Raw genomic sequence first — 19,795 nt, forward strand, 5'->3', positions numbered from 1 at the left:
AGAAAAAAGGATAAGAAAGATCACTCTCAAAGTCTTGAAACAATAATTGTTTTTGTGTTTTGTGTGTTAAGATCACGGCACTTTTTCTTTTCTTTTTTTCTCCTTCTAATGGCTCTGTCTGACGAAACGTGTGGTTTCTCTTTGTCCAAAAGTGTGAATTTGTTGAGATTTCAAGAGGCCAAGGATTAATGTTGCATTTGTTTTGTCAAAACGTAATTATTTTAGTGAAGGGGCTTGGGTTATGTTTACTGTTCAACGGTGGTCAGAGGGAGGTTTGTACTTCCGCATGTCGTAGACTACTTGTCAGCTGCATTTCCCTGCCAACTGTGGAGTCTTCTGGGAAGCGGGAAGGAGTCATCTTAATGAAAGTCGATGTGATGTGTGTGATGGGGCACATAGAGTAAATGGCTCTTTTTGACCACAAGAAATAAAGTTTACCACGCTGTGAAACGCATTTCACTAGTTCTGGAGAATACAAGAACGGTCGGCACCAATACCTACTCGCCCCCAGTCAAATTCCGGCGACCATGGAGGTATACAGTTTACGTTATTATATTTTGCAGTGCATTCTTACAATAGAGTGGCTACTACAACATGACACCAAATAATATGGCCATACATAGCATTGACTCAATAAACTCCCTCCACTGAAGCAAATAACCAACACAAAGTAAACATCTTTCTATCTATAAAAACATTCTTCTCGAACGCTCTGTGGCCAGAAATTCTTGACCGCTCTGAGGCCGCCGAAATTTGCCTTTGGTTGAGTAGGTATTGGTGCCGACTGTTCTGGTTACCGTTCTGGATGCATTTCCATAACGCTACGACTCAGTTTCACATAAGGTTCTCACAACCTAATTCTGGGCCCTGCTCGGGAGGTAGTGCTTACCCTGAGTTCTGGGAAGCCATAACTCAGAACTTATACTAACACAAATAAATGTGTTTAAAAAAATTGCGAGAATAGCCGATGTACAACAGCACAATGTAATGTAAGTTTGTAGATTGGCTATTTTTGCATGTTTTCATGAGTTTATTTTCATGATGTACCACCGTCTTCACGGGTGGTTCTGGTTATAACGTTAACGGAAAACCATGGCAAAACTTTGCAGGTTCTGGAAGGTTTCAAGTTCTGGGTTATCTTTTTAAAGGTTCAGGTTATGGATTAACTTTTCATAGTGGAAAAGACAAAAGAGCTAAAAGAGAAGCATGAGTCCTGATATGACACGTAGGAGCATTATAGATACTAATTGATAGCAAAGTGGGAACTAGGAACATAAATGCACTTTCAGCTCTCCCATGGAGAAAAATCTAACTATTTTTGGATAGAGACGGGCTGGTAGCTGTCTGTGGCACTAGTCTTCTGCTGCAGTAGGATGAGGTCTACTTTCTGGATTAGGGCTGGGCGATTAGACTTCAAAACCAATATCACGTTTATTTTAAGCTTTTTGCCTCTGTTGCGAATCATGGATGATTTTTATTTTTACATTAAAATAGCAGATCTACATGTTCACATTGGCTATTGTTGAATGCCACCATTGTTCTACAAAGTATAATGGGTGGTTAATCAGACTAGACTCAATTTAGTCTATTTTTTTTAAAGCTTTGTGCCGTTCCGTTGATTTATAAGAAATTAAAATGTATAATGATGAAAAATGACTTGTTTCTCGATTATTCGATTAACCTACAAGATTAAATAGATGACCATATTTGGTTCCAAATGTCGGATTGGATATGTTTTTGGTTAATTGCCCGGCCCTATTCTGGAGGTCTCTGGCCATAGTTATGGGTGAATGGGACAGAAGATCTATTCTATCTTTTGCCCATGTAACAGCTCACAGGGTCGTCCTGGCCCAAAAATAGAGTAAATGTAAGGCTTGAGTCCTCAGTGTAACACTAGGCTTCCATGTGTGTGTGTGTGTGTGTGTGTGTGTGTGTGTGTGTGTGTGGGTGTGTGCGTGTGTGCGTGTTTGACTTTTTCTTTTTTGTTAAAAAAAGATAATTGGAGATATTATGTTTATTCTTTGAGGATATCTGTTATGACGTTTGCTGCAAATTAATAAAACAAGAAAGATTGTTAAACATTGTATTTTCACTCTTTGTATTTTATTGTAGGGTGGTGTAAGGAGCAAGTCACTTTAAGCAAAGGTGACGGACCAGTCTGCATGTTCACTATTTATTCAGCATGCCATGAAATACGTCTTGCAACATTGGTTCTAAGTTACTAATCTAGCATGAGTGAGAGCAGGCAGTGGAAGCAACAAACTCCTTTGATGACTTTCAGGCAGCTTATAGAGTAGACCCTCATTCTTTCCCTATCAAAGCAGACGGAATTAATATTCTAACCTACCAATCGCAAGGTGTTTAAATCCCTTGAGCATCATTCATTCAGCTTCAGCATCCAAATTATAAATACATACACAATGTAAAATATGAACCTTGCATATCACAGCATAGTATAGAAATTCCCTAACATGAGTAGACTATAGCTTGATTCGGGTTAGAATGTCCCTGCCTTGAGCTGTTTTCTCGTTCATTTATCAATGTCTTCTTCGTTTCGCTGACCATTTGGTTTTAAATGTGTGTGCGCTGTACATCACCGTGCACTGCACAGGGCAATGTGACAAGGATTTCATCTCATGGCCCACATAGTATACTAATGACTCTGAGGTGACCCAGCTATAGTCACACACTAATACAACTCCATAGTACGACGGTGTCACGAGCCCAAAAGAACAGATCTACAAGACAACAGCTGCTCTGTTTCTTTAGGGACAGCAAGAGACCCTTGTGTGATGGAGTGCAGATTAAAGGTAGGGTAAGTGATTAGGCCTATTATTTTTGAGGGCCTATGTCCAACTTTAAGGGTTTGTGTAAACGCAAACATCGAATGTGTCTTGTTTCCAAAACAATATTGCGCAGAGTAGCGATTATCAAACGTATTTGCAATGCCATACGTTGAAAGATCTATTGCCCGTGGACAAGGCACGTTACCTCCGCAAGTTAGATATTATCGGCATAGATGTTTGTCCGTATGTGATTAAGGATTGGACCAAGTTGCATTGGCAGCCATAGAAAATTCTTACCACGGGCTAAAACCGGATGTGACATTTCTGGGCGTTCCTGTCTAGCGTGGTGTCAGTCAGGGGGCCTTTGGAATCTGGAGGCCCGTTTCAAGACCAAATATGAGGCCCCCATATACCTATGACATAATTATTTTGTTGATACAGCCGTATATTGATACGAATAGTTTAACTGTTCAATATCACACGCAGCCATTACTCTCGACAATTAGCAACAACACCTTTCCACATCCTGTCGTCCCTTCACAATTAAAGTGTCTCCCCTTTACCTCCCAATGCTGCACATTTTACCATGTTATTTATTTACATAAAATAGGTGTAACTTTACTAACTTAACATTAACATTGTGGGAGAGAGCAAGGCAGTGAGTGAGCGAGAGAGAGAGGGCCAAGAGTGGCGGCGGTTGACTGAGGGGACTTCAGTGCACTGTACACTATTGCTTTGTGTCCCAGGTTGGCTTGGTGTGGAATGTGCTAATTTGTCCCCTATATTCAAAGTCTGATTTCCATTGATTGTTGGCTGTGTTTAGCATGTATATGGCTGTGGAGTTTTGGTACAAAATCAAAACAACTTGTCGAATATTTTGGCATGTTTAAACCTCCAGGAAAATCCGTGTTGAGGTTCTTAATCCACTGTTTTCCATTAAAACCTACTGTCCAGTTGGGATTTTGTTGAAGTCCAGATACTTTTAGAGATTCAATGCCATGTGCCATGTAATGTTGAACAATCCTTTTAGTTGTCTTTTTTGCATTGTTAATATTGTATTTGTGTTGTCTCAGCCTTGCAGCTATTGTTTTACTCGTTTCTCTGACATATTGTAAGCCACATTTTTCACGTGATTAAATAAACACAGTTGCTGGTGCTGGCTGTTATCTGTTGTTTAATCTCCAACATGCGTTTTGTAGTTCTATTTTTAACTATTTGTTTGGGTTTGAAGTATTCTGGTCTCTGGCGGGCTGGTGTGTTGATTCCTTTTAGCTTGCTGTGTACCAGATAGTCTTTAAGATTTTTGTTTTTTCTGTAGGCCGAGTTTCGCGATTATTATTTTTTTGGCAGATGGAGAAGGAAAAAAAACTATAGTCCTTTCAGGACTCCTTGGTCCTTTAAATAAAAAAAGATCATAGAAATAAATATACAATAAAGAGAGTTCCACCGTGTTCAGTTTGGAACATACAGACACAGGTTTGTGTTTCCACCGCATTGTGTTGGACGGAACAAGTGTCATTGTTTGATGCCTAGCTGAATGGTTAGAGAGCCTGTCTGGAGAGAAGGAGTCTCCTGAGGTTTGAATCTCAGTAAGTGATGCTGAGAGGTGGCTCACCATCAAGTGGGATGAGATGTTGATCCATCATTTCTTGATCTTTCTGCTGTTCCTTCGTCTGGAATGTGGTCTCGGTTGTTGTTGTTGTCATCTGTTGTCGTTGGTTGCCATGGCTGCCAGTTCCCACCTGATGTCGTGTGGGAGTTCTGATTGGTCCAGAGCGTACTGAATAACATAGCTTACATAACGTCTTAAGACAAGGACTCAAGTCTAAGATGAACAGCTCATCAGAGATAGTGTGACCTCCTTTCATTCCTCCAAAGAGGATGATACGATCTCCCACAATGCAACAGCACATTCATTGGACATGGTCCTTTCCACTTGGGCTCAACCTTCTTCCAGGAGAAGGTCTCTGGACTGAATTTCCACACATCATTGAATTTCTGGTTACAGTTCCAGCCACCAAATATGTACAGCTCTCTATTGTAGGTAAATGCTGAATGACACCAGCGTCCTTCTGGTAGAAGTTGTGCAGAAGGTGTGTTCAGCCAGTCGTTGGTCTCTGTGTCAAACACTCTGATGGTGTTGTAGACCCCCTGGTGTCCCCTCCAGCCCCCGAATACAAACATCTTTTTCCTGACGATGGTGGCAGAGTGAAGTGAAGCAGGAGGTGGAGTTCCTCTGGTGTTAATTAAAGTCCAGACCATTGTGCTGGTGTCCAACTTGTACATGTCATTAGTGTTTCCAGTCAGCTTGGTGTATCCTCCATGGATAAACATGACCTTCTCCAACACACAGGCTGAGTGGCAGCTCCTCCCCTCTGGAACAGTCCCAGAAACCCTGGGTTGGAACCATCTGTGGGAGTCAACATCAAATGCATAAAGCACATTGTAAGGGCCGATTCATACTCCTATTTTAGAGCCGAATAAAAGTCGGTTCGGCACTGTAGAGCCTACAATTTGGCGTCATTTGAGGTTCGGGGGGGCGGGTACCGTCCTAAAGTCGGCTCTTCGGTGCTACTGAAAATTTCTGACGAGCCGAAATCATTTCGGCACTACAGCGCCGAAACAGCGGTAAAATAGGAGTCTGAATCGGCCCTTATACTGCCTTCCACAAGACCCTCCCCAGATGTAGACTGTATCTTCAACCAACACAGCTGTGTGGCCCCAGTGCTTGGATGGAACCTCCTCTTCCTGGTTCCACTGGAGGTAACTTCTTCCAGCATAAAGACACTGTGTTGAAGACATGGCCATCCATCTGTTCCATGTTGTTGAAGGTCCTTTGACTCCTTCCATCACAGTAGCCTCCAAAGGAATACAGTTTGTTGTTCCTCACTGCTACAGCAGCATGACAGAATCGCTTTGGTCCTCCTGCTTTGGAAACGGTCCAAGACAACATCACTCTGTCTGTCTGTCTGTCTGTCTGTCTGTCTGTCTGTCTGTCTGAGCTGTGTTGTATTTTGTGTGTGTGTGTGTGTGTGTGTGTGTGTGTGTGTGTGTGCGCACGTGCACGGAATGTGCTCAAGCTGACTGGCTGAGCACGGAATGTGATGTATGGTGATAACAGTGCCGCTCACGTCACACGGGTGTGATATTTTTCTCCATATCGCTGTGTGAGAGACACTGAGCAACTCAAAATCTGGAGGCCCGTTTCAAGACCAAATATGAGGCCCCCATATACCTATGACATCATTATTTTGTTGAGGCCCCCCTGAGGGTGGAGACCCCCCCCCCCCCCCGAGAGGTTATTTTATTAATAATTAAATATATAAATTAATTAAATAAATAAACAATCTCCTGGTCAGAGGTCCCTCTCCCAGTGTCCCATTCCCTGGCACATGTTTTGAGTGGTGCAACCACTCCAAGGAACAGCGTGGCTATGTGACTATGTGTACCAGTAGGGGCAAAAGTGGCGCTGTTGTGCCAGAAACAGAGAGGGATAGTGTTGCACTGTTGCCTAGTGTTAATTAGAGAGAGAGAGAGAGAGAGAGAGAGAGAGAGAGGCAGGGGGAGAGGGGAGTTGCACCACTCAGTTTTTTCAGATGGGCGTCCAAATATAGTGACTAGACCAGAGCCAAATTAAAATATACTTTAATTTGGGGGTCCCTGGTAATGGCCTGAGTACCACTAACCACTGCGTTTACTCTAAGGTTTAACAGTATGGTTTAAACACTTGCTTGCTTCACACGCCCCCATGAACATATAGATCAGATCTGCGTTCTAGTGACGTAGCTCTCTGTGTCGTCGTCACGCCAGGTCACGTGACGTCACGCTGTCAACATCAGTGATGGCGGCGGAGGCAGAAGACATCGACATGATGAATTATCAAGCTTCTTTCGATAAATTTGACAGGAAAAATTGTCGCTATCCATATTGTATCGTCTGGACACCCATTCCCATTTTATCGTAAGTAGACGATATGATTTTACTTCTGTGGCTGTAGGCTATTAAGCTAGATAGCTATAGGATGTATTACTAGCTTGTTAGGTAGCCATGGTTCACATGACGCTTATGATAGTATTGTTTCAGGGCTATACGTTTTTGGAAGAGTGGTCACATCAATGTTAAATTGGCTATTTTATAACCCCAAAAAATAAAGAATTTGTAGAAGTTCTTAACTATTGTAAAGTATACATGATGTGATGAGAACATCTGAACATGTATGTGTACATATGAACATGTGCTGCATGTATATCCTTACCTAAATCAATGTGCCCCTTCAACTATTGTTTAATATCAGGTTGTGTAGCAGCAATGACCAGCACCACCCACCCCTTTTTGTTGATGAGTTGAACAATTAGGTGGACCCTCTTGTAAACAAGTGTAATGCTTTATTGGGTCGTCCACTCACAGTTAACAGTCTTTGTATTGAGTTGTGCTTTAAATGTACTGTAATTCTGCAAAACTATTTAGATCAATCAAAAACAAGTTGCAGCACTTCTTACACAAATCTACTCTGGCTGGAGTATATCAATGGCAATGGGGGTGGGTGGGGTCCTTTAAAAGTTTAAAAGGATGTTTGATAACCTCTGCTTTACAACCACAGCAGACATGCTGTGAGATTATAATGAAAACCTTGCTTGTAATTTGTATTGATTATACATCACTGTTCGTGTTCGTCAACATCGGGTACAGGGACCACCAGGGGTCCGAATGGACTCTTTACAGGTCTGTAACTCTTGACAGTGTACATATTTGTATGCTGTAAAGTGTAAACAGAGGTTCTCCTGCAATTAATGCTGAAGATTTTAAAGCATGATTGAACATTGGGGTCCCAGAGATAGCAAAAAAGAAGAGTGCTATTGGAACCAAATGGACGCATAAGGGTGTTCCATTTGTACACTCAGAGTTACAGATCCGTAAGTGGAACCAATAGGGGTCACATGGGTGGGCAGCATTGTTTTTGCAGGGGGTCATACTGACTTTGATAAAGTGAGTGAACAGTGAGGACTGAAACTTGAAATGCATAGTGCTGGATTTTGTTAAAACTGTGTGAATTTGATAGACAAGACCCTTTACAAATAGATTCAACTATGTTTTATTTATTTATTTTTATTTACAGCTGTACTGTATCACTCACATTATCAAACATATTGCATTATGTTTATGTTGTAATTATGGATCCATGGCAGTGTGTGTGTGTGTGTGTGTGTGTGTGTGTGTGTGTGTGTGTGTGTGTGTGTGTGTGTGTGTGTGTGTGTGTGTGTGTGTGTGTGTGTGTGTGTGTGTGTGTGTGTGTGTGTGTGTGTGTGTGTGTGTGTGTGTGTGTGTGTGTGTGTGTGTGTGTGTGTGTGTGTTTGTTTGCAGGTGGCTGCTGCCTTTCATTGGTCACATGGGTATATGCACCTCCTCGGGCGTCATTCGGGATTTTGCAGGCTCATACTTTGTCTCTGTGAGTATCTTATTTCAACACATAATCCCTCTTTAGATGCATGTAGAGCACTGGCTCCCAAACTGTTCAGCCTGTGACCCAAAAGAGAGATTAGATGGTTGCCCGGGAGTCGGGACCCAAACTAGTGAAAATAGCAGGTCTACAACGTGTTGCTTCGCGCCAGGAATTTTATTTACTTTCATTGTCAAGTTCTTTGTGCAATTTAGAAATAGATGGATTGTACACGCAATTGATTTTGCACCCTTTGATATGCAGTCAACAGTGTGGCGCTTCACATTTGAACATAATTGTGCCATTTTCAGTGCAATGAGTCCAAATGTTTTCTTTTCCTTTCTTTTTTTCCCCAGGAAGATAGCATGGGCTTCGGTAAACCAACAAAGTGAGTTAATCATTTTTAGAATATCGGTGGAGTAACAACATGGTATAATTAGCTTTTTGAACATGGTGTATAAATAAGCATTCATACCGTATAGGTATTGGAAACTTGACGTGGACAAGGTGTGTGGCAACGGGCCTGCAACGTGGGACAAAGCTGTGCACGATGCTTCTGAGGAGTACAAATGCAGAGCGGTATGATGATAATAATAATAATAATGATGACCATATCCCATGAACCAGAAACGTTGTCTATACCAATACACACATTAATGTCCAGGGGGTCACCCAGCGAAATAGTTGGAAACTTGGGAACTAAATGGACCCTTACAGGTCAGTAACTCAGAGAGTTACGGGGGTTGGTGGCCTAATGCAGTAGTTCTCAGCGTTTTCAGGCCGCAAACCCCCCAAAAGAATCATATTTGAACTGGGGACCCCGCTCCCTGACAAGAAAAGTTGAGGCAATACATTTAGTTTGACTTGCTGTGAAAATAGCAGATCTGCTATTTTTGAGCGGTGCACACAGCGCGGGACACACACACACACAGCCTGCACCGCTCGGTTCACACAGGTGTTTTTTTTTCCATCTGCAATTTTTATATTTATGTATCCCTAGTTCTTATAGAATTAAATAGTAGTTTATTTTTCTCTCTTTATTTTTATTATTTGTCACCTCGCTGTCATCTGGGAACCCCCCAAAATCATGTGAGGTGTGTGTTTGGGGGGGGGGGGACACACCCACATACCAAGAAACAGTTTGAGAATCACTGATACGATACGAATACCCACATGTTAATACATTTGTTTTTACTTCTGTTCTGTAAAGCGACTTTGGGTACCTTGAAAAGCACTATCATCATTCTTGATGCCTTGATTAAATACTATGTCTGCATTTCTTTCTGGTTTAAAACAAAACAAACTATTGCAACATATGACTATTATGGCTCTCTTGCTGACCCAAAACGTGTCAATGAAGTGGTGATGGTGGGGTGGAGCTATATCAATAGTATCGTGTACAGATTTACAGTTAGAACGCATTCATCACACTCAACAGAAATGGCAAGGAGAAAGAGTAGACAAAGACAAAAAAAGAAAAACAGAATGGAAAACAATATAGAAAAGAAAACGCCACTGATTTTGCACACTGCACTCTGCTGGAGAAATCAATGCTATGTTATGTTGTTATTGTAGGAAAAGAATGACTATATAAATCGTATATATTATTATTATTATGTTCATTAAGATGATTTCCGGACATCTTTCTTACAGAAAATGCTGAATCCCTTGTATTTCTGTGTTTTAGCACAACCTGTGCTGTGATAACTGCCACTCCCATGTGGCCATGGCCCTCAACCTGATGTGTTACGACAACAGCACCTCCTGGAACATGCTCAACCTCTGTGTGCTGGCTCTCATCCATGGACAACACGTCAGGTACAGAGCCATCTAATAGAAGAGTTGAGACATTGAGGGGACAGAAAACAGCCCGGTCACGTGGTTCATGTACTCGCGTGAGCCCATAGACTCCAATGCATTCCGTAAACTTCTGGTTAACCAAACCAATAGAAGTCTATGTAGAAGAGCCGCCATTGGACTGGCCCCACCCTAAAACATGATCATCAGGTCTTATTGTTATATAAGGAGGTATAATTTTTTCAAAAAAGTATTTGTTAAAATGTTGTTTTTATGTGGGCACGACCACCAGTTCATTAAGTACGGGGAGGGGTTAGGGGATGGGCTGATAGTGTGATGTCACTATATTACTGTTTATTTCATTGGCCCGTTTGACTGTCAAGGGTTCACCCTAGAGCACAGCACGGGTCCAAAAGAGAGACTGAACGTCAGCAATGCTGCATGCACCACCCCCTCCTCTACAAGGAGCGCTGAAAAGCACCAATCTACAAGCTTGCAATGCGTCGCATGGTTAAGTAGGCCTACAGTTTGTGTCTTGCGTTGCACAATGTGTACAATCAGAAAGGACGACGTGCTGTAATAATTAGGCTTTATTCCAGACCGCGCACACACTGTGACACACCCACCACCAGTGGATACGTTCCATTTCCAAATCCTCGAGGCGTGTATTTTATAACATAATCATTACAACCGTAACGCATAACCATAATATCATGTCTATTTTCAAAAACTATTTTTAAAGTTGAAAGGTTTATATATATTATATAGTGTAGCGGCCAGCTATGGCTTTAGCCAATGGGACTGTATTGGGGGTGGGACTCCCGGGACGGAGGAGTGAGTGACGCGGTATGTGAGCCTGTGAGGGGCTGTGTTGGTAGTTAGGTTGAGAGAGCAAACCTGGCTAGCATGTACACACACAAATGCTGTGTTTATATGGATGATTGTTGAACTATAATAAAGAGAGATCTTTATCATTGGAACTACGTCTCTACCTCCGGTTCCTAGGATCGTTACAATATATAATAAAGCTCGGGTCCTGCACGGGCAGTTCGGGTATTCTGCATTTCAGATACCCGAACCGAGATCCGCAGCTTTGAAATGGAACCGACCCGTTCCCCGACGGCACGTCAATATTTTGCACCCGACCCGGGTCGGTTCCCGGGTCGGATCTCGGGTATTCGGGTCCGGGTGGACCCGTGCTGCCCTCTAGTTCACCCTCCAAGAAGAAACCCTAAATACAAAGTTAATACACAGTTAATGCACATAAAAACGACTCCAGGGTGTCTAATGAAGTACTGTCACCTCATAGACACATGAAAAACTGGAAAAATACAAAAATTGTGGCACTCCATCTTTAACATTCCCTGCCAATGACGACATTGGATGATTTATTTTCATAAGCCCACAGCGCCAACAACGCCAAAGACACTCTTAGCTAACCTATGATTCTTATGAAGTCCTAATGAAAGCAAAACACAACTCCCATCCACTCCCATGTTAGAGCATTTTCTAGGATGCCTCTGTCTCCCTTCCTGTATCGTTCCACTTCAGTGGAGACCATCATAGCATTTTCAATGGAGCATAACAAATGAACGCATCATGGGCCCTTTTTTCAAACTTTCTTTTGAATTATTTTATTTTTTTGCGAACACAGCAAATGGCTCTGTGATTAATATCAATGGTCAGTACATCCAAACAGAAGTGTCGCTTAATTGTGTGGGACAAATGGGATGGGACGGGGTTAGAAACGTATTACTTATCGGAGGAGACCTGAGGCTTTCTTCACCCTCCCAATGACTGATTGTGGGGGTTAGCAGAGATGGAGTTCTTGTAGAATTGGGAATTGGCTATACTAAATTGGGACTTGAAGGGGAGAAAATGTTTTGCACAATAACAGTCTTTTCATTATGTCTGCCCACGATCTCTGTGATTCATACAGTAGTTTGTTTACCTCAGTCACTGATACTAAAATCTGATATTTAATTTTTCTATGAATCTGTGACTTGACACCCATACTGTTATAAAACAAAAATAAAAAGATTTTGAAAAGATAAGAAGAAACATATTACTTAAAGGAAAACTTTAGTTTTTTTCAACCAAGGTTCATGTTTTAGGTTGTTATTAGAGAAACTAAAAGATGAGTGTAATTTTTTTTTCATTTGTTGCTATCTTTTGTTTTAGGGATTTTAGCTGTTTTTGACAGGGGGGCGGGGGCATTCGAGCATGGGGCTAAATATGTATTTCTTTACAAAATGTTATAGCCATTTATTTTTTTATTATTTACTATAGTCCTACTAGACCCCAATAAATTACATCTGGCCACAAAAGATCACGGAATCTACTGAATGTGTCAAACTGACATATTGAGCCTATTACAGTGTGGCTTCCCCCCAGTATAGGCTACCTTCATATTCAGTAGATCCTGTGAACTTTTGTGGCCAGATGTAATTTCTTGGGGTCTAGTAGGACTATAGTAAATAATAAAATAATAAATCGCTATATTATTACGTAAAATAACACATATTTAGCACCATGCTCGAATGCCCCCGCCCCCCTGTCAAAAACAGCTAAAATCCCTAAAAACTAAAGAAAGCAGCAAATGAAAAAAAATTAACACGCATCTTTTACTTTCTCTAATAACAACCTAAAACATGAACCTTGGTTGAAAAAAACTAAAGTTGTCCTTTAAGTTGCTATTAAATGCCTTTGTGTCATATTCTACTAATATTGCCTATAATTTTGCTATTATAAATCCCTTTGGAGTCTCTCTTTAAAGAGATAGCTTTACAACAGAAAGCCAACTATTAGGGGACTAACTATTAGGGCGTTTGGACACTGATGCCTGCCAGTCACAATGTGGGACAGGGCTCAATTTGTGGGAGACCTGAAAAGTCTTGGAAATGAGGGACTGTCCCACACAAAGGGGAGCATCTGGTCACCCTAAAGTTCTTTTTTTCTCCAAAAATAGTTCAAATAGCCAATCTAAAAGCTCTCAGCACGTCACTTTGTGAGCTTGTAGATCAGCTATTTACGCTGAATGTTGGGTCCATTTGGAATTGGAATCTCATCAGGGAACCCTGAGGGTCCCTGGACCCCACTTTGAGATTGAAAACAGTAATTTCACAGTAATTGAGAACGTAAGACGATTGCTCCCATCACAGTACAGTTTACAGTTGTGCCACAGACTGAGCTACACCAGTCCTACCCAGTAGCTCCCCAGCTGGATGTGTGTAGTGGGCATCTGGCACAGAGAAACCCCCTCATTATTCTTTGTTGACCCACATAGAGAACACTGTTGTCACACTTTGTGCTGCCTCTGCATTCTAGGTCCAGGGCACCCAGTCTTTAAACAGGAGGTGGGGGGTTGGGGGTGGGGGCGGGGGGTAATTCATCACTGACACAAGTGCTCTCCTCCAAGTGTCACTGCTGGAGGTCACCTCTCCACCAGGGCTCCCTCTGCTGGGCAAAGACCAACAGGACGGGCTGGGGATGACGGTAGGACAGCCGGGGGTTGGGGGTGGGCTCTGGGAGAGAGAGAGGAGAGACACACTGGACCATGGGAGAACTAAACAGACTCCCTGTGACCTTGCCTGTCCTAAGTACATGATAAATGTGCTGGGAATCGAAGGGGAGAATGTTTTTAGCCCTTCATCTTCTCCCCCTCCACCCAACACCGTCTCACACAAACTGTAGCTTGTAATGATTTCTTTCTGCGTTCGGGGATTCCATTATGGAACAATCTACCTTTAAGCACCAAACAGAGCCAACCAAAGGACTTTCTTTTTGATGGAGGCTTTCTGGGCATAAAGTACCTTTTCCTTTTCTTTCTTTCTTTTTTTTCTGGGCTTAGCTAGCAGAGTACTTACATGTGTAATACATGTGATTAAACATGTAGACATTTACATGTAGGCTTGTTTTATTGTTTTAGTTATATTTAATGAAGGTTTGATCTATGCACAAAAATGAATTTCACCCACTTTTTTTACTTAAAAAAAACAAAAAAAAACAGAGGGGCACGGTGGCACAGTTGGTAGTGCTGTCGCCTCACAGCTAGAAGGTCCTGGGTTCGATTCCCGCTGGGAACGCTGTGGGCACTGGCGGCGTGTTCCCTCCTCCGCGTCATCAGTGCCCATACCCGAGGCGGGGGTTGGCGATAGGGCCTTTCTGTGTGGAGTTTGCATGTTCTCCCCGTGTCCCCTAGGGTAGATACCCTCACAAAAACATGCCGTAATCCTGGTCTCTAAAACTACCGCCCCCTGGCCAGCCGGGGCGCCTGATGGAGGGGAAAGGAACTGGTCGGAATAACGTGTCCCTTCCACACGCTACGTCCGGCCGGGGAAATTCCCCTCTGTCAGGTGAAAAGAAGCAGCTTGGACTCCTCATGCATAGAAGGAGGCATGAGGTCAGTCCGCTGCCCCCCCAGGTTGGCAGAGGAAGTGTAGCGCCCAGGATTACATTAGATAATTGGCACTGGGTGAAAAGAAAACTGGGTTACAAAATCGTGGGATAAAGATTTAAGTAAAATAAAATAAAAAATAAAATAAATAAAGCTGATTCTGATTTGTTTTTATCTTAAGTGTTATTAGATGTTTAACTATTTTATAGGTTTATTGTAGCTACTTAATTGTTTTGCAATGAGGACCCATTTTGGAAATACGTGTCAATGCAATAGCCAGGCAGTTTTTGTTTCACTTCATTATTCAGAAAACTTCTTTTTTTTTAATGGGCGTGGCTAGCGTTTCAGGGCTTCAGCCATGCTACCAAAGCAATGCTTTTAAGTGCTTTCCTCTTTTCCTCATGTTGCTATATGAGAAGCTGTCAATTGAATCCTAATCTGGTCGGTCAGCCAATCACACTCTCTCTTGTCCTCCAGCTGCACTGCGTTCTTCAAGACCTGGCTCCCCTTCTTCATGCTTGCTGGAGTCCTCACCACCTTCATACTGACGTTCAACCTCCAGTAATCCTCCTCGTCAGGGACACAGAGAGGTCGAGTGGGGGGGGGGGGTGTCCAGAGGATCAGGACCACTCATTAAACCTTTCCTCTATTCGTGGTCTCCTCATGGACAGTTCTGCTGAACCCAAAGGTCTGCCCTTCTACTGCTGTAAGACTTGGGGATGGGATCCGGAACATTCCGGATTCAACTCGGTTCCATCACATTTGGAACAGTTTCCGTAACTTTTTCTTTTTAATCACACTGTCAGAGCTGGTATGTGGACCTCACGTCTGCTATACAGGTGGTTCTCAAAGTTTTTAATTTAGAAATAGTAGAAATAAAGTCATTTTGCACACCTACAGGGACAGGTGCGTCGGAGCAGGCAACCAGTGTGAATAATGAGAGAAAAGGAGATCCTGCACATATGGCAGCAAGCTGAGTTACAACGTTTTGGTCTCACAACCTTGTCTGAGATACCTGATGAAGGTCATGAGACCGAAGCGTTGTAACTCAGCTTAATGAACTGCTTGCCATATAAGTGAAGATAGTGTGCGTGAACTTCTTTTCTCTCATAACACCGCCATAACTCTTGAGTGTACAAACTATAGGAATCGTTAAAGGGAACCGTTAATAAATTGGATGGTTAATTATTTTCTTGACAGATACGTTTATAGGAACCGTAACACGTTTATAGGAACCGTAACCGATCCCAACCCTATGTAAAGACGCGACTTCTTGGTGTAAAGTAAACCAAATGTAGGACTGTAACTTCATTGTCATCTCCAGTGATCGGTCGGGTGTGTGATGTCATGTAGTGCGAGGATGGACCAGTACGTTGCGGTTTGTTATGGACAAACTTAAGAAAGCAGGGATACAGTCTGAGTGACCTTTTTTGGAGTAAACTCTGTTCCATCATGGCTTTGAAGTATGTGTTCATTAATGAACCCAAAGAACACTTTTATAGCTTCTAGAAAAATGAGACGGACGGACAGTTTAACACACTGATGTGTTAATAGTCTGGTATAATTTAGGCATTTAGCAGACGCTCTTATCCAGAGCGACATAAATGTGTTTATTGAACTGAAGTCAATAAACAAGGTAAATAATCACATATAGTGCAGAGAGAGCCTTGTAGGCACTCAAACGGGTACCAACCAGGTAATCGGTGAACCTAGCATCTTCGTCTAAATCTATCTGGTGAAGCTAAATAATTAAGTAAAACGCCTCCAATAAGGTTATTGTTACATCTTATGTTCTAGTACATAAGCATAAAAGTCTTGTTTTCTTCAGCTCCTCTGACATTGTAGCAGCATTAAACATTAAAATAAAAACATACACCTACATACATACAATATGGACATTTGTATATAAATGTACAAAAACGTGTACTTACTGTATGTGTAAGATGCAATAGCAGCCAGCTGTACACAATGCTTCCGTATAACAAGCCAACCTACCTGTAGAGGGGTGCATAGTTGAGCCACACTGACACATTAATGTACTGTGTTTCTTCCCAAGATTGTTTCGTGCTTTTAGTGTCCTCTGGACACATTTGTAGATATACAGTGACTGAGAGTTCTTTTTTTTTTACATACACAAACAAAACAAAGTTTTGCAATGGTTTGGCTCCAAAAGCATTATTTCTTCTCAACGCAAATGAATGTGATTCTCTTGTCAATGAGTATGTAATCCTAACCTTAGTTTTAACTATGCTATTTTTGCCTTGATGGTTGCTGGGGTAAATGAGGTACAGTATGTGGTCAAATATATGAGCCCTATTCAAGACCAGAGTAATGCAAGAATCACATGAAAATCTTGTTTTATACAAGTGTGTCCCTTCCCCTTGGCCTGGCCAAGTATACTGTATATAATTTATATATGGCACAAATGCCATTTAGTCTGAATGCTGTGGGATCAAGCAATATGTGTACAAGTTTTATTTCATTATCAATATTTATTGTGTGTTATATCTACCCCCAAGAAATGTTTATTTAAGTATTTATTAGACTGTCGTTTCATTTGATGTGTATTCATGAGATGTATTCTCTCTAAAGGCCCTTCTTTCCTTTGAGAGACTGCGTTACAGGCAACGAACTGTCTAAATAAAGGAAACGCCTCAGTAAACGAGAGTCCCGTGTGAAAATTCTGTCATGATGCAGTTTTCAAACTTCTTCTTGTGTCAGAGGGCGGTTTTGGACATGGGGGGTTTCCACCCGGACGGCAACGATATATTGGCTTGCAGCAATAATATATAGAGTTATCACAAATTCCCAAAGCACATCATTCAGGACAGCCACATAGCTGTACAGTGGTGTTCTGTAGCTTTAAGAGGCACACACACACACACCTATTCCTTCAGGAGATTGTGCGTGATGAACTACCATCAGTTTAATGTAACCTTTATTCTCACAGTAGGGCAGATGGGAGGACTGGTGCTCAGGAGCTCTGTTCACCCTGTCAGTGGGTTCGTTCAGAATTAGAGAGGAGGAGAGAAAAAGAAGCAGTTTTTGCATCTTTAGCAATAATACAATCTTAAAATACATTTGATAGTTGCACGGAACCTTGACTTTCTCTGTTGTATTCTCTTTCTCTCTGGTGTTTTTTTTCCCTCCCAAGATGTTTTTACCGTTGCTGTCAAAAGGTTTAGAATACATAGTGGGTCTTTTGTCAGTTAGCATAATTTTGGGGGTGTTGTTTGGTGTGCCGTGCCAGTGCTTGGAGTGCCCTCTGGGCTGCGAGTGTTTTGCCTCCACGCGCACGGTGAAATGTATTTCCAGGGACCTCGACGCCATCCCGCGCGGTGTTCCAGGACACGCCAGGATTATGATCATCACAGGGAACAACATACACCGGCTCGGACCCGAGTCCTTTGCAGACCTGGAGAACGTCACCGACATCACTCTGAGCAATAACGGGTGAGAGAAGAACCACGTATACACGTGTTCATCACACAATGTTATGATTCTGAACATATTGAGATAATATCAGCTTCCCTGATGCATATCTGAATGAACTAATCATACATACAGTGTGTTTCTGTGGACCTGGAGTACTAATTAGTACAACACTTTCATTATTAACTGTTGTGTTAATAAGTATAAGATAAGAATAAGATAGCATACTTATTTTATTGCTTATTGTTTCTTTACTTTTATCTATGATCCAAACAGAGTAATATCAACCACTTTCAATGTGACAGATACTTCTTTTAACAAATGCTTTGTGAAACGTTGTGAACTTGTAAATCTGCTACTTTAGGTATTTGTCATTCAACCAACTACAGGTATATAGAGGATAAGTGTTTAACCCATTAAAACGGTTGTAATTTTAGATTTTGGCTTTGGCTATAAATGAAATAGCAGATATGCAAGCTCACAGCTTGTACATCTGCTGTTTTTGAAACTTGAAAGTGTTCTCTTCTGGGGGTCACTGGCACAAAACATTTTCAGATGGGGGTAGTCTGCAGGCCATTTTGGGGGTCCTTGGCACTTTTGAGAACCACCGATTTAGAAGGTATTTGTAGAATCAGCCTCAGGTCTTAATAGTGTTGTAAGGATAGACCTCACAGCCATCTCTTCCCCATGCAGGATCACAGAGGTGATGTCCCAGACCTTCTCCAGTCTGACCAACCTGCGCCTCCTGGACCTGAGCGCCAACCGGCTGGCGTTGATCCACCCGGCGGCGCTCAGCATCCCCGGCGCTCCCCTCCTGGAGCTCAACCTGAGCCGCTCGCTGTACAACGCCACGTCGCTGACGGACCTGACCACCGCCCTGCGCTGGGGCGGCCTCCACTCTCTCCTCCGCCTGGACCTGTCCGGGAACGGCCTGGTGTTCCTCCCGCCCGGCATGTTCTCCCACCTGCCCAGCCTGCGGCGACTCGTCCTGGCCGACAACGCCCTGGCGGGCGTCTACGACGGCACCTTCTCCGGCGCGGGCCGCCTGGAGGCGCTGGACCTGACGGGCAACGCCTTCAGGACGTTCGACGGCGACGCGCTGCGGGAGCTGGGGAGGCTGGGGGGCTCCTCCCGCGTCCTACTGGGCCGCAACGACTACGCCTGCTCCTGCGAGATTCGCGACTTTGCCGCCTGGCTCAACGGCTCCCAGGCGCATGTGGCGGACGTGCAGGACGTGAGGTGCGGCTCGCCCAAGGCGCTGGAGGGCGAGCAGGTGCGAGGGCTCGGGATGCAGGCCATCGGATGTGACGTTCCGTACCACCAGGGGGAGATGGACGAGCTCTCCTTGCAGACCTCCTACGTCTTCCTGGGGCTGGTGCTGGGGTTCGTGGGCATGGTGTTCATCTTTGTGCTCTACCTGAATCGCAACGGCATGAAGAAGTGGATCGCGGCGATGAGAGACTCGTGCCAGGACGTGCTGGAGGGCTATTACTACCGCTACGAACTGGACACCGACCCTCGCCGGGGGAACCCGGCGGGAGGAGACAGGCCGCAGGGCAGTGGCACCGGCGATTCCGGAAAACCTCTGTCGGGACAGATACAGGTGCCTGCCGACCCATGCGTGGTTCAGATGCCCACAGACACACAGCTCAAACAGGTGACCACCTCCCACCTTGGGAACCTATGATGACCTATGACCTCTCACTGAGGCTGGAACTGGTACAACATGAACAAACGGGAATGTGGAATTGATGTTCTACATAGTTTTCTACTCTAGTCTGTGTCGCATTGCAGAAACCCGTCCACCATGCAGTGACATCATCGTTAGGCAGATTTATTTTAAACAAGATTAAAAAAATATATATATACATTTACATTTTTTATTATCGTGAACGATGGCTTCAATTATCATATTGCAACTTTTCAGGAATAGAAAGCCTGCTGTTT

At 43.1% G+C, this 19,795-nt stretch overlaps 2 protein-coding genes across 2 annotated transcripts; both read left to right on the forward strand.

Moving 5' to 3' along the window:
- Positions 1–6,619: 6,619 nt before the first annotated feature.
- On the forward strand, positions 6,620–17,078 carry LOC310855858 (transmembrane protein 222-like). The gene is made up of 6 exons (XM_083761023.1): positions 6,620–6,746; positions 8,148–8,232; positions 8,580–8,611; positions 8,706–8,802; positions 9,911–10,041; positions 14,894–17,078. Exons 1-6 carry the CDS (start codon positions 6,628–6,630, stop codon positions 14,979–14,981), a joined length of 552 nt encoding a protein of 183 aa, XP_083617149.1. The 5' UTR covers positions 6,620–6,627; the 3' UTR covers positions 14,982–17,078.
- On the forward strand, positions 15,777–19,535 carry LOC310856624 (trophoblast glycoprotein-like; the record flags this gene model as incomplete). The annotated part of the gene is made up of 3 exons (XM_083762095.1): positions 15,777–15,794; positions 17,571–17,869; positions 18,542–19,535. The coding sequence occupies 3 exons, from the start codon at positions 15,777–15,779 to the stop codon at positions 19,533–19,535; spliced, it is 1,311 nt and encodes a 436-aa protein (XP_083618221.1).
- Between the last annotated feature and the right edge of the window lie 260 nt (positions 19,536–19,795).

Source organism: Protomyctophum parallelum (assembly GCF_964188405.1).
Source record: "Protomyctophum parallelum genome assembly, chromosome: 3".
NCBI lineage: Eukaryota > Metazoa > Chordata > Actinopteri > Myctophiformes > Myctophidae > Protomyctophum > Protomyctophum parallelum.